The sequence below is a fragment of the Adiantum capillus-veneris genome, chromosome 1, assembly GCF_014529385.1.
Source record: "Adiantum capillus-veneris isolate H3 chromosome 1, ASM1452938v2, whole genome shotgun sequence".
In the NCBI taxonomy this organism is placed as follows: domain Eukaryota; kingdom Viridiplantae; phylum Streptophyta; class Polypodiopsida; order Polypodiales; family Pteridaceae; genus Adiantum; species Adiantum capillus-veneris.
Genome location: NC_140931.1, coordinates 11,442,551 through 11,461,422, shown reverse-complemented (window position 1 = coordinate 11,461,422; position 18,872 = coordinate 11,442,551). Strand labels below are relative to the sequence as shown.

At 43.2% G+C, this 18,872-nt stretch overlaps 1 protein-coding gene across 1 annotated transcript in view; it reads left to right on the top strand.

Moving 5' to 3' along the window:
• Positions 1–411: 411 nt before the first annotated feature.
• The window catches only part of LOC147464320 (Glutathione S-transferase family protein), a 32,111-nt gene continuing 13,650 nt past the window's right edge, over positions 412–18,872 (top strand). The window contains exons 1-3 of the mRNA XM_086514001.1: positions 412–913; positions 14,122–14,256; positions 14,406–14,493. Of these exons, the coding sequence (XP_086370127.1) occupies positions 589–913; positions 14,122–14,256; positions 14,406–14,493 (548 nt within the window). The 5' untranslated portion in view covers positions 412–588. The remainder of the gene's footprint in view (positions 914–14,121; positions 14,257–14,405; positions 14,494–18,872) is intronic.

The following is an 18,872-nucleotide window of genomic DNA, read 5'->3' as shown; positions in this document are numbered from 1 at the left end:
TTTCCATGAATAAGATAGAATGCACTACAACACTCCTCAATACACCACATGGCCCGCCAATAACTCTAATAACATTGTACCGTAGACACTCCAGTCCAATTCCCTTGCTCCTACAAACATTGAACACACTGCTCACACCTCACCACCAACGCACCCCTACCATTCTGCTCGGTGACTTCAACATAAACACTAACTACCAAACCCCTGAATACATTGCTATTTCTAACCTTCTTTCCACACACAACATGACATAGCATATAACCCACATCACAACAATCTACAATTCAACTTTGGACCACATTTACACTATAAATTCATTGCCTAGCATAACAAAACCCTAAGTCCACACATATCAACCCCCCCTCTTCCTACTTCGTGCCCTCGCCTTCATGATTCCTCTCGTTAGCAGCCCCCGTGATCCCTCACCTTGTTTAAACTACAATTTAAGAGCTGAAAGCCGGAGAAAAAATACTTCACTCATTTACCATCCAGTCAGCCAGCCTAAACTTGACGTGCACGGAATTGAGGAGAGCTCTTCCTCACTCTCTTTCTAGGGCTGTTGCAGGATATCTTAGCACAGAAGAGCAAATGAGGCCATCGCTGCTGAAAGGGCAAGCGTCATCGTGGCTGCTTAGGGGAAGGGCTTTTTCTCCTTACAGCTATGGTCTGCCGCGAGCCAGCAGGGCGTTTCATCCCCTGCTTGGATCTTCTTCCGACAGGAACAACGAGGAGCGCAATGTGAAAGCCCACCCTTCTCTCGGACCTTTCCTGGCTGCGGGTGCCCTCTCCATCTCATTTGCCGCATCTAGCTACACTGTAGCAGCTGCCAAGGAGCTACCTCGGGCAGACCTCATTCCCAAGGAAGTCATCCTCTATCAGTACGAGGCCTGTCCTTTTTGTAACAAAGTGAGAGGTTGGTATTCTGGTTTTCTGTTTAAATGCAGTGATGTGGCATAAGGCATTGCGTTGGACTTGATGTGATACCTTCGGTTTCTGCCTGAAATCTTAAAAAGGAAGTTCACTGAGGAAGTGCACGTGGGTTAGTTGAGCAGTGGGAATTTCCTAGTCAGTAGTAGGTTTGTACATATTTCCACAGTTTGTTTAGGACTGCATGTAAATGTGTGTCTTGCCAGCTGCATGCGAGAAAGCACTCTTCTACTTGTGATGCATAAGAACAGTCATGATGTGTGTGTTGTAACTAAATTTTTTGTTGTTTACTAACACATGCTTTAAATTTTCGTACTTTTTGTAGCTTGTATCTAGAATGTGAGAAGGTGTGAACAAATGACATTGTTGTTAAAACTTTTATGCAATTTTAGTGATGTAGGATTATGTACAGAACTCAGTATGCTGAACTTTGTATTGATGTATGCTCATGTGTGTGAGCGTGTGGTGTGTGTTGTGTTGAGAGCATATGTTAGTACCTAGTTCTACACCCACTATTAGGGTATTGATGACGCTAGTGGGGATGTTGTATTGAGTCAATACTATGCATGATGATGGTTATGGGTGACTATCATGAGTCTATAGCTGCTCTTTCTTTAATAGGTGAATTTGGTCTCTTCCTAGAGTTGTCTAGATATATGATTTAGTCGTATTAGGGGACATGTAGATTTCACATTGTGAAGTTTTTGTCTGAGTTGCGACCAATTGATATTGTGGATGTTCTTCCTATTCTTAGTATTGTGTGAGTCATATCAACTACCTTTTGTGTTGTATTATGTAAGCTTTTTTATAGTACTAGGCTTCATCATGGCTGAGTTTGCCCTTGATCTCTGGAGTCATGATAGAAACTCAGTACGCTGAACTTTTGTTGATATATGCTCATGTGCGTGTGCGTATGGTGTATGTTGTGTCGGGAGTATATGTTAGTACCTAGTTCTACATTCACTATTGGGCACTGATGATGTTAGTGAGGTGATGATGTTAGTGAGGATGTTGTATTTAGTTGATACTATGCATGATGAAGTAAGTAGAGCAGCATGCAGAGCACTACAAAGAGGACAAGTTTTATGGTTGTGGGGAACAGGGGCACATTCTTGCAAAGTATTTTTAGAAAGAACCAAACGAGCAAGCTGAAAACAAGCCTAAGAGTTCCAAATCAATAGAGGAGCGAGCAATTTGTGAGCCGTTTTAATGGAGGAGGGCCATGTTATAGCTTACGAGAATAGTATGTTCTCTAGATCTCAGAGGGTTGCATAGATCTAAGAGGAGTGGCTAGCAGTGATACTGTAATGTGCAGCGTAAGTGATTGATGGTGAATGCTCAGGATGAGTGCTTAGTGCATACCCAAGGTTGCTTTTACTGAATGAGAGAGTTCCTTTTACTTCATGAGAGATGTGCAAAGACTAAAGAGGAAAGAGTGATATTGTGAATGAAGGTTGTGTGTGTGTGTGTGTGTGTGTGTGTGAGAGAGAGAGAGAGAGAGAGAGAGAGAGAGAGAGAGAGAGAGAGAGAGATCATATCAGATGGGGTCCCAAACCCCCCTCCAAGGACCCCCCCTCTATCGTTAGAAAGGTATTTGCTTTAGATTGCACAAATGCTGATACAATGGTCCTAGATGTTGAGATGTTGATGGGATCTTGTGGTAGATACTTGGGTCTGCGAGGCTAAGGGCTGAAGATGCAAAACGTTAGGGATTCTGGTTGGGATTTGCAACTTTGACAAGGCTATGGGCTGATTTGCTATCGCTAGTGGCGATGAGGATAGGCTAAAAACTGAAAAATGTTGGCTAATCTGAGGGCTGAATCTTAAAAGCTGGTTGATTTGGTACGATGGGCTGAATTTTGAAAATGTTGGCTGAGCTGATGTGGAAATCTGAAAACACTGAATTCTGATAATGTTGGATGATTTGGTGAAAAAATGCGAGAGAGGTGGAGGTACTGCGGGTACTTGGTACTAGTGCTGTTACTGATATTGATGGTACTAACTTATTGCTGAGAAGTGACTCCTAGGTCACTTATATAATATGGGATAAAAGCTGGGTCGGGCAATGCCACTTAAAAACCCACGATTTCTAAAATGATGTTATAATGTCACTTACTAATAAGTTTGAACTACGTGTTTCACATGCAAATAAATACCGAGGCTAGGTACTGATGTAGCTCTATGAGAACACTCCTCAATGCCTACACACAAGAGACACTGTCTATGCTCATGTGGAATCAAAGGATATGCAGCTAATCTAAAGTGCCTGGACATGTAAGTCTTACGTACAGGCTCACAAGAGTGCCATAACACATCCTAGGCTGTCCCAAACCCCTTGAAATAGGAGTTAGCTTGTCCACATGCACATAGGGTTAGATGTGCACGTGACATGCATACTTTGACTCAGTGGAGGCATTACCTAGAGCAGATTTTTTAGTGTTTACAAACCATTTGAGTTTGAGATACTTCTTGTCTTGGAAATTGCTTTTGAATAAGTAGATGAGATGTGTGAACATTCTTTTGTAGTTCCATTTTTAGTCGTCCACGTTATGGGAAAGAAGAAGTTGGCGGCAGACGACGTCTCGAAAGCCACAGATATTGGCCATCTCAATGGTACATCATTAGAATTTTGAAGAAATGCTCGATCAGCATGCTACATATCTGCACTTTATAGACATCTTCGATCGGGTACAGAGTGGGGAGACAACTGTAGGATATACTATCAAGGAAAGGTCCTTGCTCAAAATACCATGTGACATGCGGTTTGAGAAAAAAGGTGGTGACGGAGTGTCATATTTCTAATCTTCTTGGGCATAGACGCGTCGAGGATACCTTGAGAGAGGTGGAAAAGTATTTCTACTGGCCTCAACTCAAGAAAGATGTGGATGAGTTTGTGTGCACTTGCTTGGCGTGTCAAAAGTTAAAGTTTGACCGACAAATCGGTAGGACTGTTACAACCTTTACCTATTCTTGACTGATCTCGAGTGAGCATGGCAATGGATTTCGTTCTGAACCTTGAGAAAACTTAGAGTGGATATGATGGTATTTGGATTGTCATCGACAAATTCAGCAAGCAGACTCACTTCGTATTAGTAGAAAAGATAGTGAAAGCCGATCATTTGGCCAAACCGTTTCTATCATAGATTTTCAGACGACATGGCATGCACATTTTTGTAGTGTCAGATAGAGTGTAAGGTGCAACGGAAGTGAATGTTGAACTCTGCTAAAGATGAGTGCTCCGAATTGTGCTCAAGGGTTCCTTTTACTTACGGAAGGGAGAGCCTTCCGTTTCTTTAGTGAGAGAGTGCAATGATTACAAAGTTCAAACAAAGTGATTGACACTGTGAATGAAGGTGCTTTGAGAGAGAGAGAGAGAGAGAGAGAGAGAGAGAGAGAGAGAGAGAGAGAGAGAGAAGAATACGACACAAGACGGTTCTCAAACCCCCCTCCAAGGGCCCCCCTCTCTATGGCGAGAGAGGTCTATGCTATTGATTGCACAAATCTGGTACAATACTCTAGATGAAATGGACTTGCCGACGATGTTGACGACAATGATGACGACGACGAGGACGGGCTGAAATCTGAAAACGCTAGGGTTGAAATCTGCAAATTTGCTAATTATTGAATTTTGAAATTGTGTCGGCGATGGCGACGACGCGACGATGATGCGCTAGCCATTGCATCAACGATTTCAGTTTTCAACACTCAAGACAACAGATCCTATCCTTAGTCTCGCAGATCTCACCTACCCGCAGTAGATCTTCGTCGTACCGTTAAATTAGCCAACATTTTCAGATTCAGCCCACTGTCCGCAGATTTCAGCATCTGCGTTTTCGATCCGACACCAAAAAACTGCAGACGCTAGCAAGGTCTGCAATCTGGAAAACGCTAGGGCCTCTGTAGCAAAAACGTTGGTCTTGATCTACTGTAGAAAGATCTATGCTGATCTGTAGCAAAAACGCTAACTGCATCTGCTGTTGGCTGGAAAGCCAAGATCGGTTCTTCGTGATTGATTGAATCTGCAATGAGGTTACCTTCACTAGAAAAAGCATCAACTAAACCATCATCCTTGTGAACAATCACAGTATTATCATGCAAATCATCATGCTTGTGAGTAGTCACATCTTTATCATGCAAATTATCATGCTCGTGAATAATCACATCTCGATCATGCAAATCATGTGTGTCGTGCTTTGGAGAAGAAAAGACTGAGAGAGTCTCCTTCTCTTGATTCTCTTCACTTTGCGCCTGCACATTAGAAAATAGTGGGACCAACTTTTGCACGTGTTGGTCTCTCTGCACTTCACGCTCTAACCGTCTTTCTTCACGCTCGCGATCCAATTCGACTTTTCTTTCTTTGTGCTCGTGATCCAATTTTGCTTTGCTTTCTTCGTGCTCGCGATCTAATTCTGCTTTTCTTTCTTCGGCCTCCAAGCGTGCTTGCTCGCACTCACGCTCTATGGTTGCCATTCTTTCTTTGTGTTCACGATCAAATTCTGCCTTTCTTTCTTCGTGCTCGCGCTCCAAGGCGGCACGTTTCGCGTATCCTCATGTCCATCATTGTCTTGACCAAAGCCTCCATAGGATTTGGTGCTATCCTTAGCGTAGACGGGGAAGGGAAAAACCTTCTGGTAGGGAAAATTCTTCTTTGCCACTTCCATGCTCACCACCTCCATGCGAAGTATCCATTCCGCTTCGGGTGATGACCATACACTGAAGTCTTGTGTTCTTAAGTTCACGAGGAACTTGGGTTCTTGGTTTCTTGAGTTCTTGAGGTTTTTTCTTTAGCTTGCAATCTGTGCTAGAGAAGGATCTTCTCTTACCCAAGCCCTACTCTTCCCTACAGCGGGCGCACCCCATGGCGGCCTTGCGCTCACACCAAGGTTGCTTTTTCCCACCTCACGTCGATTGGCCAACCGCTAAGTGCACGGTCTGCTCTCAATGAGTGAAAAGAGAAAGAAGGGGAGGTTGGACAAGCGCTTCTTGCTTGGGTTTAAAAAGTAAGCGAGTTTCATTACAAAAACATGAGTATAGAAACTTGTGGCTAATCAATGGCAGCCAAGTAAGAGCTTGATGTAAGTCTCAAGGGGAAGAAGAGGTCACTTTACCCAGTGACACAATGTAAGGTGAGAGACTTACAAAACCTATTTACCTATTGATGATAGGATCATTTTGTTATAGTTTGGAGCATCTCAAGTGAATAGCCCAATGTGATCCCAATATTTATTTTGGCTAATCAATGGCAGCCAAGTAAGAGCTTGATGTAAGTCTCAAGGGGAAGAAGAGGTCACTTTACCGAGTGACACAATGTAAGGTGAGAGACTTACAGAACCTATTTACCTATTGATGATAGGATCATTTTGTTATAGTTTGGAGCATCTCAAGTGAATAGCCCAATGCGATCCCAATATTTATTTTACTTATTGTCAAAGTTTGGGTAGGGCAATTTATTGAGGTTGCTCTATAAGCACATCTATCATTGTATTATCATCAATTCATTGCCAAGGTTGGTTGGATCAATAGTCTCTCTCTCTCTCTCTCTCTCTCTCTCTCTCTCTCTCTCTCTCTCATGCATTCTCTCCTTGGTCTCTACGCTTCCGCATTGTCGACTTTGACAATTAGATCCTTGGTGGAACAAGGCGTCTCGTTGAGAAGAACCAAAGAGAACACTCCCTCCCACTCCCTTGCTAGCGGCGCCACACCTCCCTCTTCTCTGCTATCGGCGTTCTAAAACGTTGCTAATCGGGAGCTCCTTCGCTTTTTGTTGGTGCTCCCCATAGTGCCTCGTTGAGTTTGGCTCCCAACGTTTTGAAATGCCAACCTTTGCGGCATCGTCGACAGCCACAACGCAAGAAGCTTAGTGTGTTTTCGCCAGCATTTTAAAACGCGAGCAATCAATGGCGCCCTCCTTCCGCATTTGAAACGCCCCCCTTGACGGCAACACCTTGGTCCACCCATTGCAAGCGACACCACACTTCCCCTCTTTACTAGCGTTTTGAAACACTGCTCTTGCTGCGTGTTTGTGAGTGCCCCTTTGGGCAGTAAGGTGAAACCCCCACAACCGATCGTCTAGGTGTCTTGGAGTGCGAATTTTTGGAGCTACCCCCCCCCCCCCCCCCTTGCAGAGTTTGGTAAAAAGCTTGAAGTTGTTGCGGCCACCCCTTGGAGTGCGAGAAGGAACCCATTATTTTCAGATCTTGCAACTTCAGTATGGCCCCCCTTGCTCAAGCGCCAATTTCAAATTGAACGGTGATAAATATGTCCAGTGGAACTTGATTTTGCGGCCGTGGTTCACGCAGAAAGGCCTATGGGACATAGTTGACGGCTCGGAGCCCCTCCTATGAGGGATCCCAATAACATGTACACTCCCCTTCAAGATGACGAGTATCAAAAATCATGTGTCGCATGTGAGGAATGCGAAGGCAATGTCGGCCATTCAGAATCTCTTACAAAGGAAATTTTTCCAGCCATTCAGACTTTGAAGACTGCCAATGATATGTGGTTCAAGCTCGTTGGAATGTTTGATCGGGATTCTATGATGCGAGCAATCACCCTTCTTGGACAGTTAATTGCCATCTAGCTCAATCCCATGCTGTCATTTCTTATGAAGGCTAAGGTTATTCTTGATTAACTATCAGCTATGAAAAGTGCACTGACCAATACTCAATTAGCTGCTTTGATACTCACGAAATTGTGTGAGGTGTACGAAACAGTGGCTAGGACACTTTGGCTACAAATCTCGAAGGAAAAGCTAGAATTTGATGATCTTAGCTCTTTTCTCGCCGAGGAGGAACCCATGTTAATTACTGAAGGCAAAGTTCAGATTTCTGACAATGGTGTTGAAGCACTTGCTGCATTGGATTTCAGAAAGAAGACAAATAGCCGTTGTTACAACTGTGGGAGGATTGCAGATTCAAAGGCAAGATAGAGGCTCTACAAAGGACAAAGGCAAAGGCAAGCATAATGAGGAAAGTAGTGATGATGACTTAGGGAAGGAAAGCAAGGAATCTGTTGGTGTGGTGGAGACTACACTGGCAAGGGCCCCCCCCTTCTAGTCAAGAGGATATTATGCCGTCACTAGCTTCAACCAGAGAGAGGCTTGTGAGTGGCAGAGAGAGGCAAGCAGTGCTCCCTATAAATAATTTGGACCCTTGTGTTGGAGTTCAAGTTATCGATGTTTGAAGCTGTGGGTTGAGTTTAAGGCACATGCATCTTGTAAGGAACCAATTAGCGTATCTAAACCACTATGGATGAGTGCACCAGTCCATTGTTGTTGGTCTAACTACGGACAGGATGTGTTTCAAAGTTCATTGTTTCGGAATGTTTGGACGTGATGTGTTCATAGTTTTTGAATGGGGATTCTTGAATGTAGTGTGGTCTAGAGACAACTTTCTAAAAGGCATCTAGTGTTTCGAGATGGCATTATTCTTAGGTTACATGTTGATACTAGCAAATCCGAGGTGTATCCAACATGATAGTTGTTGTTGGGTGTCCATGGTAGCTTCTTCATCGACTTGGTCTCACCATTTATGTCCACTATGAGCTGTAGAGAGGGTGCTAAAGTTTGGAGCATCTCAAGTGAATAGCACAATGTGATCCCAATATTTATTTTGGCTTTAGATATTTATTTTACTTATTTGTCAAAGTTTGGATAGGGCAATTTACCGAGGGGGCTATATAAGCACGCCTAGCCCCCATTGTATTATCATTAATTCATTGCCAAGGTTGGTTGGTTCAATACTCTCTCTCTCTCTCTCTCTCTCTCTCTCTCTCTCTCTCCTTGGCCTCTACGCTTCCACATCGTCCACTTTGACTGCCATGTGCACATGCTGTATGCCATGTGGACATGCTTCATCGACTTCTAGAGCCAGTTTTCCCCTTCTTCCTAGATAGGGATGTTTAGAATTCTAGGAGGATTAGTACCGGCAATTTTGTGAGCCTGTTCGTAGGACCTACATGTTCGGACAAGTCCATTAGATTAGGTTTTCCAGATTTGGAACCCTCTTGCATAAATGGTTTGTATACGTGTCTTGACAGATGTTATTACACTACGTTGGGCATCTGGCATGACAAGCACATAGTTTTAGGTTAGAGGAATCCAACGAGCCATTCCCCGCGTTAATCGAACTCCCAGGTGGGCAGATGTGAGACAGTTTCACCCAAATATGGACCCTTGGACAATTTCTAAATAAATCATTTTATGATTTATTTGTTGGAAAAGTTGGTGGCAGTTGCCCTACCTAGGCCTTACTAATTACTTAAGGCCCATCCCTCATGTATATAGGGGGCAAGTGAGCTCTCAATTGAGACAAGTTGCAGAAGGAGATAGATGCCCTAGCGCTAGCATCAAGGAGCAGGATCAGCTAGCGTTTTTGCTCAAGGACAACCAACGTTTTCTGCCATGAGCTCTCAGTGTCACAAGACGGGCACCACGTGCCAATAGAAAAGAACAGACTGAACAGACTTTTAGCACTTCGATAACAACTGAACTGTGAGAGAGAGAGACGACACGCGACTCGGAGTGGCGGAATTCCACCCTAGAGAGTATTGGCCCCAAACCTTGGCGTCCCTTTCGGTATTTCTTTATATTGCATCAACATAGTACAAGTCGGTACTCGAGACTCTGCACCTTCTCCGGGAAGCATGCCAGAGAATGAGCCCTTAGCACATATTTAAAGGCCCTAGGCCCCAAAAAGCAGTTTACATGAAAAGCCTTCAAACTCAAAAGCTTCTGGTCCAATAGCAATGCCAAAAAGCTGTCAGCGTAAATCACGGAATTCCGTATAGCAGTCAGCGCAAAACGTGGAAATCCGTACAGCCTGCCACGTCATCATGTCAGCGCAATTTTTGAAAATCTGCCACGTCATCAGTTTGCTCAAGTCTTTTGTGTGTGTGTGAGAGTCCAGCTTTATTTGAGTCCTTTATGTCACTTGGGGCCCCATCGGACGGGGTCCCCATAAGTTGGTAGGACTTCTTCTTGTGTTACTTGTTCTTCTTAGGGTTTAGGCCCCTTGGCCGACATCTGCAAGTTGGTTTTTTTCTTTAGGGCTTTGTTACGCCAGCAGTTTGTGACAACTTAGCCCTAGTGTTTTAAGTTCTCAGCCCTTGGCGTTTTTGGAAAGCAATAGATCAGCCAACATTTTCAGTTTTCAGCAATCCTTCGCGACAGAATTTCTCGGAAAGCTGCCCACGCGTGTTCCTGCGCGGTCCGGTACTTCGGTAGCCCATCGAGCTTCACCTCGGCCATTCCCTCGCCGGCATCGAGTGCTCACATTGCTGCCCATCATCGCCCTCATCGAGATCTGCGTTTTCAGCCCTGTTTTACGCCATAGATCTGCTGCGCTTTTCGTCGCAGATCTGCGTTTTTGCAGCCAGCTTTCAGCCCTTCATTCCTCTCACATCGGGAGTGCAAATCAGCCCCTTGGTGGCCATCCGCAATCCCACATCGAGAAGTATTCAGGTGCATCAAATCAGCCCCGGAGGTGCCTCCTCCTGAGGAGTTACTGCCGTCATCGAGTCAATAGAGTCTGCATTGAGGTATTGCATTGTGTATACATTCCATTTATGCAATCTAAAGCAAACACCACATTGGTAACGGTGTGGGGGGCCCTTGAGAGGGTTGGTTGGGACCCCATCGGGTGTTGCTCTTCTCTTCTCTCTCTTTCTCTCTCCCTCTATACATCTCTATTGTATTCTCTTAGCCCCTTTCTTCGAAGGAAAGTAAAAGGAACATTTATTCAAGCATAAAGCAATCACTAGTGCAAGGAAAGAAGTAAAGGATTGTGGAAGTGTCAAACTAGATCTCCACCATTTCATTTTCGTTGCACCTGACATTGACTCATTTCCCATTAGAAATGTTGTCAATGTAGGCTATGGGAAAAGGTAGTGAAGTGGCTTGGAAACAAGAAAGTTAAAGGTGGAAGACCAAGAATGCCAAGCCACTAGTAAACGATCACATCTGGTCCAACCAAGTAGTATGGGATGCTTGGCTTATGTATTTTAGGCACTAAGGCGCCACAGATAATTGTTGTCATGAAGGAACCTAAAAGGTTAGATGAAACCGGCCCGTAGGGCGGTAGACTTTGGCTTTTACTCGAAACTTTACTTTACTTGAACTTTAGGACACGAAGGAACTTCACGAATAAACCTGTGATTGGAATTCAACACTACAAGACATTTCACGACTTGGTAGCTAGAGCACTATCAAGCAGACGACGACACCCTGTAGATCCCAAAGGCTGGCGCCCCTTTCAGTATTTCTTTATTCTTATTAAACTTGAGAAAAACCTGTAAACTTCTACAAGCTGTCCCACTTTTATCGGGCTGAAATTCCTCTACTCTAACCCGATTTCGGCAACATAACCACAGTAGAAGTCTCCACGGACAAAATTCCAAGTACACGGTGACTTTCCATGCCCTTAAGAGCACTTTACAAAACCTGGCGAGAAATTACAGCATGCTGAATTCTCTGTTTTGTGCTTTGATTCGCGTGCCGATCACTTCTGTGGATAGCCCTTGAGTTCTCACACCTGTAGGGTCACTTGCCTCTTGAATTAGACAAGATTCCTTGCGGGAAATTTCTCTAAATTGTCATGTACAAGCACCCAATGCTTTCCCGAGGCTCCCCTGGCAAATAAACGATCCAAACACTTTCACCTAACCCTCAACAAGCTGTCCAAACCTGTCCATGATTGTAATTGCAGGTTTTTGACCCAATTTCGCCAGCATAACGGCACAAAAATCCGTGTAGTTCAAAAGTACACGTCAAGGACGCTTTCCTTTGCGGTATGGAAGCTTTCCAATGAGTTAAATGTCAATTTCAGCATGCTGTAATTCCCTGTTTTGTCACTTCAGGTGCCCAAAGCCCTGTTAAAGCATCGCACGGCTTTTCCGAGGCTCCCCTGACAATGTCCTGTAGTTTAGTGCGAAACCTAAATCTGCAAAAAAACACAGTAGGCTGTATTTCTCTGTTTTGGATCATTTTGGATGGAGCGAACACGTTTACGCGTGTCAGACACTCCTGCATGCAATGGGAAAGTTCCCCTTTAATTGGACGAGTTTTCACGTGAGAAAACTCTCTGTTTTTGCATTCCTTCACGATGGAATTGTGTGTACTTGAAGGGGATTAGCAACTAGCTAATCTGGTTCCTGTACAGAAGGCTCTTGCCTTGGCAAACGTGCATAAAACCCCCAAAATTGTACATGGTCATCTGAGAAGCCCAACTAGTGGGGCATTACCATATGTGCAAAGGGGGAAGAGAGATGCGCGAGAGAAAATCGTCGCGCTACATAGAGCAAGGGAGAAGGCAAGCTTTCCATTAAAGCTGTGATCACTTGCATCCACCACACACATACACAGTGTAGCATACTAATGGGCAAAAATCAGCCCCCTCTTTTGAAATGGGTGCCCCCTCTTGCTGATCCCCTGGCAAATGCATCTGGAACCGCCATGTGTCCCTTATGCCTCTTTTGAGTTAATTTCCTAGTACCCACCAACTTATAAGTGTAGCGAGGGGCCTAAATGACTTTGAACTTAGCCTAGACACCCTTTTATTGCTCGGATTCCAGTTCCGACTAGCCCGACCATCTCGTGGCGACGTGCCCTTCTCGATTGCGGGTGAAACTCTCGGTCGTCGGCTTTTTCACACTGGCCACACAATGTCCGGCCATTTGTGACTTCAAAAAGAGGGTCCCAAAAATTATGTAAAAATCATCAATAGAAACAAATGACTTAATGAGACCTTCATAGCGAGCATAATACCTTCAACACTTGAAGAGTGATGCACACTTCTATTGCACTGATTCATTTGATGTGCTAGCTCCATCATTACCCCTCCTTGAACACGTTGAGTTGGGGCATACGTAGGCTGTAACCCAGGTAAAGCTGGAATACTTTTGGTGATTCCAAAAGTTCACACTCTTCCATCTACTTTGCATCCATAGGTGGATAGTTCTTGAACTTCACCAAATAGCGTTGTGCAACCTGTCTCCTCAACTTTTTTTCTTTTGGCTTGTGCTCCAAAAGACTCGGCTGAATCTTCAGCTTTCTCTTCTCTTTCAGACTCCTGGGAAGCTTCAGGAGCCGCTTTTGCAAAGGACCTCTTTGCTGGTCTTTTCTTTGACGTACCCTCTTTCACGTTGCCTTGAAACCCACTGTCTTCTCCCTTCAACAAAGTATGACCAATGTTGGCAACTTCATAAGCTGAGTAAGGGTAGCCTCTTTGTTCTTTGTACAGTAATTTCTGAGCCCTCTAGGCAGCCCACAACAATACTTCTCAATCTGCTTTGTCAGCGGCAACCTATAGGAGGTTACTAAGAGCATCGCTTTAGAGAACTTCTGATTGTACTCCTCTAAGCTCTTGCAAGTAGTGGCAGTAAGTTGGTGCCAATCCGTCATGACATCGGCTTCAAATTCATTTGACAGCCACGCAGATGCAAACATTTGCTTGAAGTACACCCATGTGGCGGGTGCCTATCCTTGCATTAACAGTGTCGTCCACCATGTGAGCGCATTGCCTTTCAAGAAAGTGGCAGCTTTCCTTACCTTAGAGGCCTCTGTAAATTCCCTCCTGCATAAGTTGTATCAAACTGCTGGTTGCATAGGGTATCGATGTCATATAACTAACTTACAATGTTTGTATGGCATTTGTTGTGTTTCCTACGGAGCCTTCTTTTACCTTGTAAATTCACATTTGTTGTCCGTGTGTGTTTGTTTCCTTCTTTGTCTGTTTTTTAGCAAGTTTTGATTTTAGCTCTTTTGCAAACATCATTCCTTTGCCTTTGGCACTTCTGCTCTATTAAATATATAATGCGATGAAAACTTGTTGCTTGAGTTGGCCGGGTAAGTCTCCTAAGTTCAAAGTTCCAATCTGAACTAGTATCTATGCATGCCAATGTTATGGTAGGGTATCTGAAGCTCTTGTAGTTCAGCTCTTTTGCATTTGTATGGTTTACATCTTTATTATTGTTATGATTGTCGAAACAAAGCACGATACCAATGGAGCAAAACAAAGGTTGTTTATGGTACTCTTTTGTGTCTGAAGATATTGTAGTCTAGTATACATTGTGTGTTTTTGAATGTATGCGAGAGAGATAGATGCGGTGTTTCAATTTAAGCTTCAGCATGTTACATTTTATAGCAATTCATTTCTTTTGGCTGACACTATTGTTGTCTTGATTCCTTTTTTTCCAAAGCATTTCTTGACTATCACAACATCCCATATCGAGTGGTGGAGGTGAATCCAATGAGCAAGAAAGAACTGAAATGGTCGGAGTACAAAAAGGTTCCAGTTTTGATGGTCGATGGACAACAAATGAATGATTCAACTGGCATGCCTGTCTCCCTCATTTCCTTTATCATGCTGATACTTGATGTTAGTGTTCACAAGACCTTGTATGAGGTGCACTACAGTTAATCTTGCACAAATTGTAAAAGCAATGAATGAGAGTACTAACCTACTCTTCAAACATCGCTGCAGCTATCATCTCCACCTTGAATGAGAGAATCAATCCAGGAGAAGCGACTTCATCAGCTGAACAGCTAGAGGAGCAAGAGACCTGGCGGAGGTTGGTTGGGAATGTTTCTTCATTTTTCAACAATGACTCTAGCTTTTTCTAACCGTTTGACAATTAAAGAATAGAGAAGCTCTTGCTCAAGTTTTTATGCATATTTTGGTGAAATTTGTACTCGATCGATCAAGTATTTAAATGCCTATTTCATACTGATGGAGTGTTAGAAAGTTTGATCCCTGCATGCATAAATACTAGATTGGTTCTGTTTTGATTCCAAAAAAATTGTCTTAACTTCTAAGTTAGGTCTCTCTTTACACGAGAATCTCAGACTGTAGACTTATTGAAAGAGTATCTCGTCTCTGGTGGCAGCGGCTGTGCAATTCTGACATCTGTAACCGCTTTAATTGTCGTCTTAAGACCCCTCGTTTAACTGTCTTATATCTTATTTTCTTTCAAGAATTGTGAGGTTCAGTTCACTGGAATATTCTGTGTGGATGAGGTCCTTGATTGGAGTATCAGTAGGGTCACTTAGTTTTTACAAGCAGTTGAATTTAAATTACGGGAGGCTTTTTCATAACACATGGGTTTAGTGCATATTCACATTCATTAGACAGTTAGCGTGCAGTTATGACATAGCCTTTTTCTTGAGGATAACTTGCTATCAAATCTACTGAAGTGACAGCCATGAAGTCAAATTTAAGAAAGCATGGCATATGAGACTAATATGAAAGGGCAGCCAGTTGGATTCTATAAATCTAGTCGAGATGATTCTTATAGCACTTCTTGCAATCAGTCATATTTATAAGTGTCGGAAACAATGTGGAAGGGACAATGGGCAAATAGTCAAACACGTCGGATGATAAATGTTACACAAAATAGGATACTAACATAACACCCCTTCTCACTCGGTTGCTTACGATTTCTTCGATTGCACCTAGTGTGCTCGAGGTCGAAGCCACTCACTTGCCCATGGAACGGCTCGGCTTGCTGGGAATGCTCGTTTCTGCCTGGGCAATCTGTTTGCTATGCAGTTGCTCGGCTTGGCCTCCCTCGCCATCGATGGCCTTTTCCCATTTCTTCCTTGGTAAGAGGCAATCACTTGCAAGGACTCTCTAGATCGGCTCCTGCTAGGTCTTCAACAAATCTTGCAAGCACTGGAGCCCTACAGCAGAGAAGTGGTTGGGTGTTTTTCCGGGTAATGCAGACACCCTTGCAGTTGTTCCAGCTTTTGCTCCCTTCACTGCTCTTGGTGGCTTTCGGGTTTTGGTCCTGTAAGAGGTTCATTCTCATCTTTCAACAGTACATGATTCAAAGAGGGGTTAAATCTCTGCGGTTGCCTTCTTAAACGAGTTGACCTACATACCCAATGATCTACATTCTAATGCAATGGTTCTACATTATAAGCAACTCATTTTCAGCTCTATCATGCTGCTGAAAATCATTTTCAGCCAATCCAGGTGGCTGTTCATCCTCATTAGGAGCATCAATATCATGTCCTACCTCTTCTAGCTCAAGGTTAATCGGCTGATTATCAATTTCAGCTTGCGGTAATGCATCATGAGGCTCTTTCTCAACATCAATGGGTGGCACGGAAGACCAAAATCTGACTATTTTCTTGTCAACATCAGTTTTTGTAGCATTCTTAAGCAATTTTGCCTCATTGAACTCTACATCTCGGCTGCGTATTACCTTTCTAAACTGTGGTAACCACACTCTATAGCCCATTTCACCTTCTTCCCCATAACCCAGGAAGACTCCTTTAATGGACTTCATATTAAGCTTTGTTCTCAAGTCAGTGCGTACATGAACAAAAGCTTCGCAGCCAAAAACTCTCAAATAACCATAAGAGGCAGGTTTGCCAGACCAAACCTCTTATGGAATGTCATTTTTCAGCGTACTATTAGGAGAGCGATTGCAAATATGAACTGCAGTTTTCAATGCCTCCCCCCAAAACTCTTGGGAAAGATTAGCGGTGGACAACATGCAACACACTCTCTCACATAAAGTACGAGTATACCTCTCAGCCACATCATTAGAAGACGGATTATAAGGGGCTGTCAACTCTCTTTTAATCCCATTCTCATCACATAAACGTTGAAATTAAGCAGATACATACTCTCCCCTATTATCAGATCTGAGACATTTAAGCTTAGTACTCTTTTGAGTAATGACAAAAGCATAAAACTTCTTAAAAGCATTAAAAGTATCACTCTTACTTTTCAACAAATGCACCCATCTTTTCCTAGTACAATCATCAATGAACGTAACAAAATACAATGCACCACCAAAAGACTTAACAAGCATAGTGCATACATTGGAGTGAATAAGATTAAGAGGATTAGCTTTGCGAGAGACACTAGAGTAATAAGAAGATTTCTTTTGTTTTTCATAAAGACAATCGTTACAAAAATCAAAGTTTTTGCCTTTTACATCAACCCTCTCTAAAGAGGAAAGTACATCAATACCCTTTTGGCCCATATGGCCAAGTCTCTTATGCCACAATTCCGTGTGAAGCAACTTCAGCAACAACAAGAAACTTGCCAGGCAAACCTTTGTATCGAAGACAGTACAAAAGTACCTCTTTTAGACCCTTTTGCAACAAGCATAGAGCCCTTAAGCAACTTCCATGAACCCCCAACAAAGATGGTAGTATAACCATGTGCATCTAACTGGTCAACAGATAACAAACTTTTCTTAATGCCTGGTACAAACCTGACAGCATTCAACACAAGCTCTTGACCATTGTTAAGAGCCAAACGCATAGTACCCATTCCCTCAATATTGCAACCAAAATTATCACCAAGGTATACCTTGCCATAATTGTCTGCAACATATGTAGCAAAACACAGCTTATCATTGAATTGCTGAATCCCACTGTTCCGCAACTGACTCAACACACTTGTAAAAGCACTCGAATGCTCAAAAGTTGACTTCGAGTCATCAAGCTGCATATTCACCAACTTTCGCATCAAATGCACCCGGTTCACAGGCGTGGTGTTCTCATAATTGGACTTTAGCTTTTGCCATATTGCAGAAGCAGAGTCCAAACGCTTGATGGCCGTCAAAATGTCATCATTGATAGCCATTTTGATGTAGGCCATAGCCTTCTTATTCAACCCGGCCCACTCTTCGTCAGACAAACCTTGCGGCTTATTCTCTTTCAATGCATCTTTATAATCCTTTTAGAAAAGCATACCTTGCATGCATTCTTGCCAAAGATCGAAGCTTTAACCGTTTGATTTCCAACCGTTTAACCATCGAACCGTTTGATTTCCATCGAACTTTTAGTGTCAGATACGGAAGAGGAAGAAGCCATTTTAATTCAACCACAAGTGTGTATACAAGAGGGATGCAATAGGCTGAAAATTTCAGCAAATAGTAGCAACCACAAGACTTTGCATACGAAGAGCCACAGTTTCTTGACCAATGCATCTTCACAATCCTTTTAGAAAAGCATACCTTGCATGCGTTCTTTGCCAAAGATCGAAGCCTTGACCATTGAACCGTTGATTTCCATCAAACTTTTAGTGTCAGCAGATGCGGAAGAGGAAGAAGCCATTTCAATTCAACCACAAGTGTGTATACAAGAGGGATGCAATATGCTGAAAATTTCAGCAAATAGTAGCAACCACAAGACTTTGCATACGAAGAGCCACGGTTTCTTTACATGAAACAATCCAAATCTGAAATTTTAGCTGAAATGTGCAATTTTAAGCACATGTACTCAGCTTTTCACTCAATTTGTCGCGACAAACATCAATACATGTAATCCCACAACTCAGGTACACTTGTGTATTGCTGTTTTGACCCGTTATAACTTGTAAATCACCTGTTTTGACCTAAAAACACGGTACCTAAAAACAACGTGTTTTTGGTTGTTTTGACAGTTTTGCTGACCTGTTCGACTGCGGAAGCAAGGGGCTTCCCGAAATTGATTGCGGGAGAGCAATTTTAACTCATTGTGGAGTAGACTGCGTAGGGCTGTTTTGAAACCCTAGAGCTCTGATACCAGTTGAAAGCGCGTAGCAGAAGGTATCGGTAGGTGCGCGTCGCGATGTAGTGCAGGATTGGGGCAAGAAGCAAGAGGCGGAGTGCACCTGAGAGAAAGCGCTAGGGATCGAAGCAGGGAGAGAGAAGCAGTTCGTACGATTTGGGGGAAACTCACAATTGTGAGGTTGTGGGTTTTCCTACTATTATTATAAGTGACTTTAAAATGGTCTAGGTTCAATGTGAACCTAGACAAAAGTATAAAATGTACATTAGAGTACAATATGGGGGTCATTTAGGGCCTTAACCCAACAAGATTTTGTTTGCTTTCTGTGTTTTATTTCCTTTGTACTCTCAAGACTTGCTTTCGGGTGTGTGTGTGTGGGTGGGTGCATGGGTGTCGGTGGAGTTTGTCCTTAAGAGTACGTTTTTTATTTGTTTTTGAA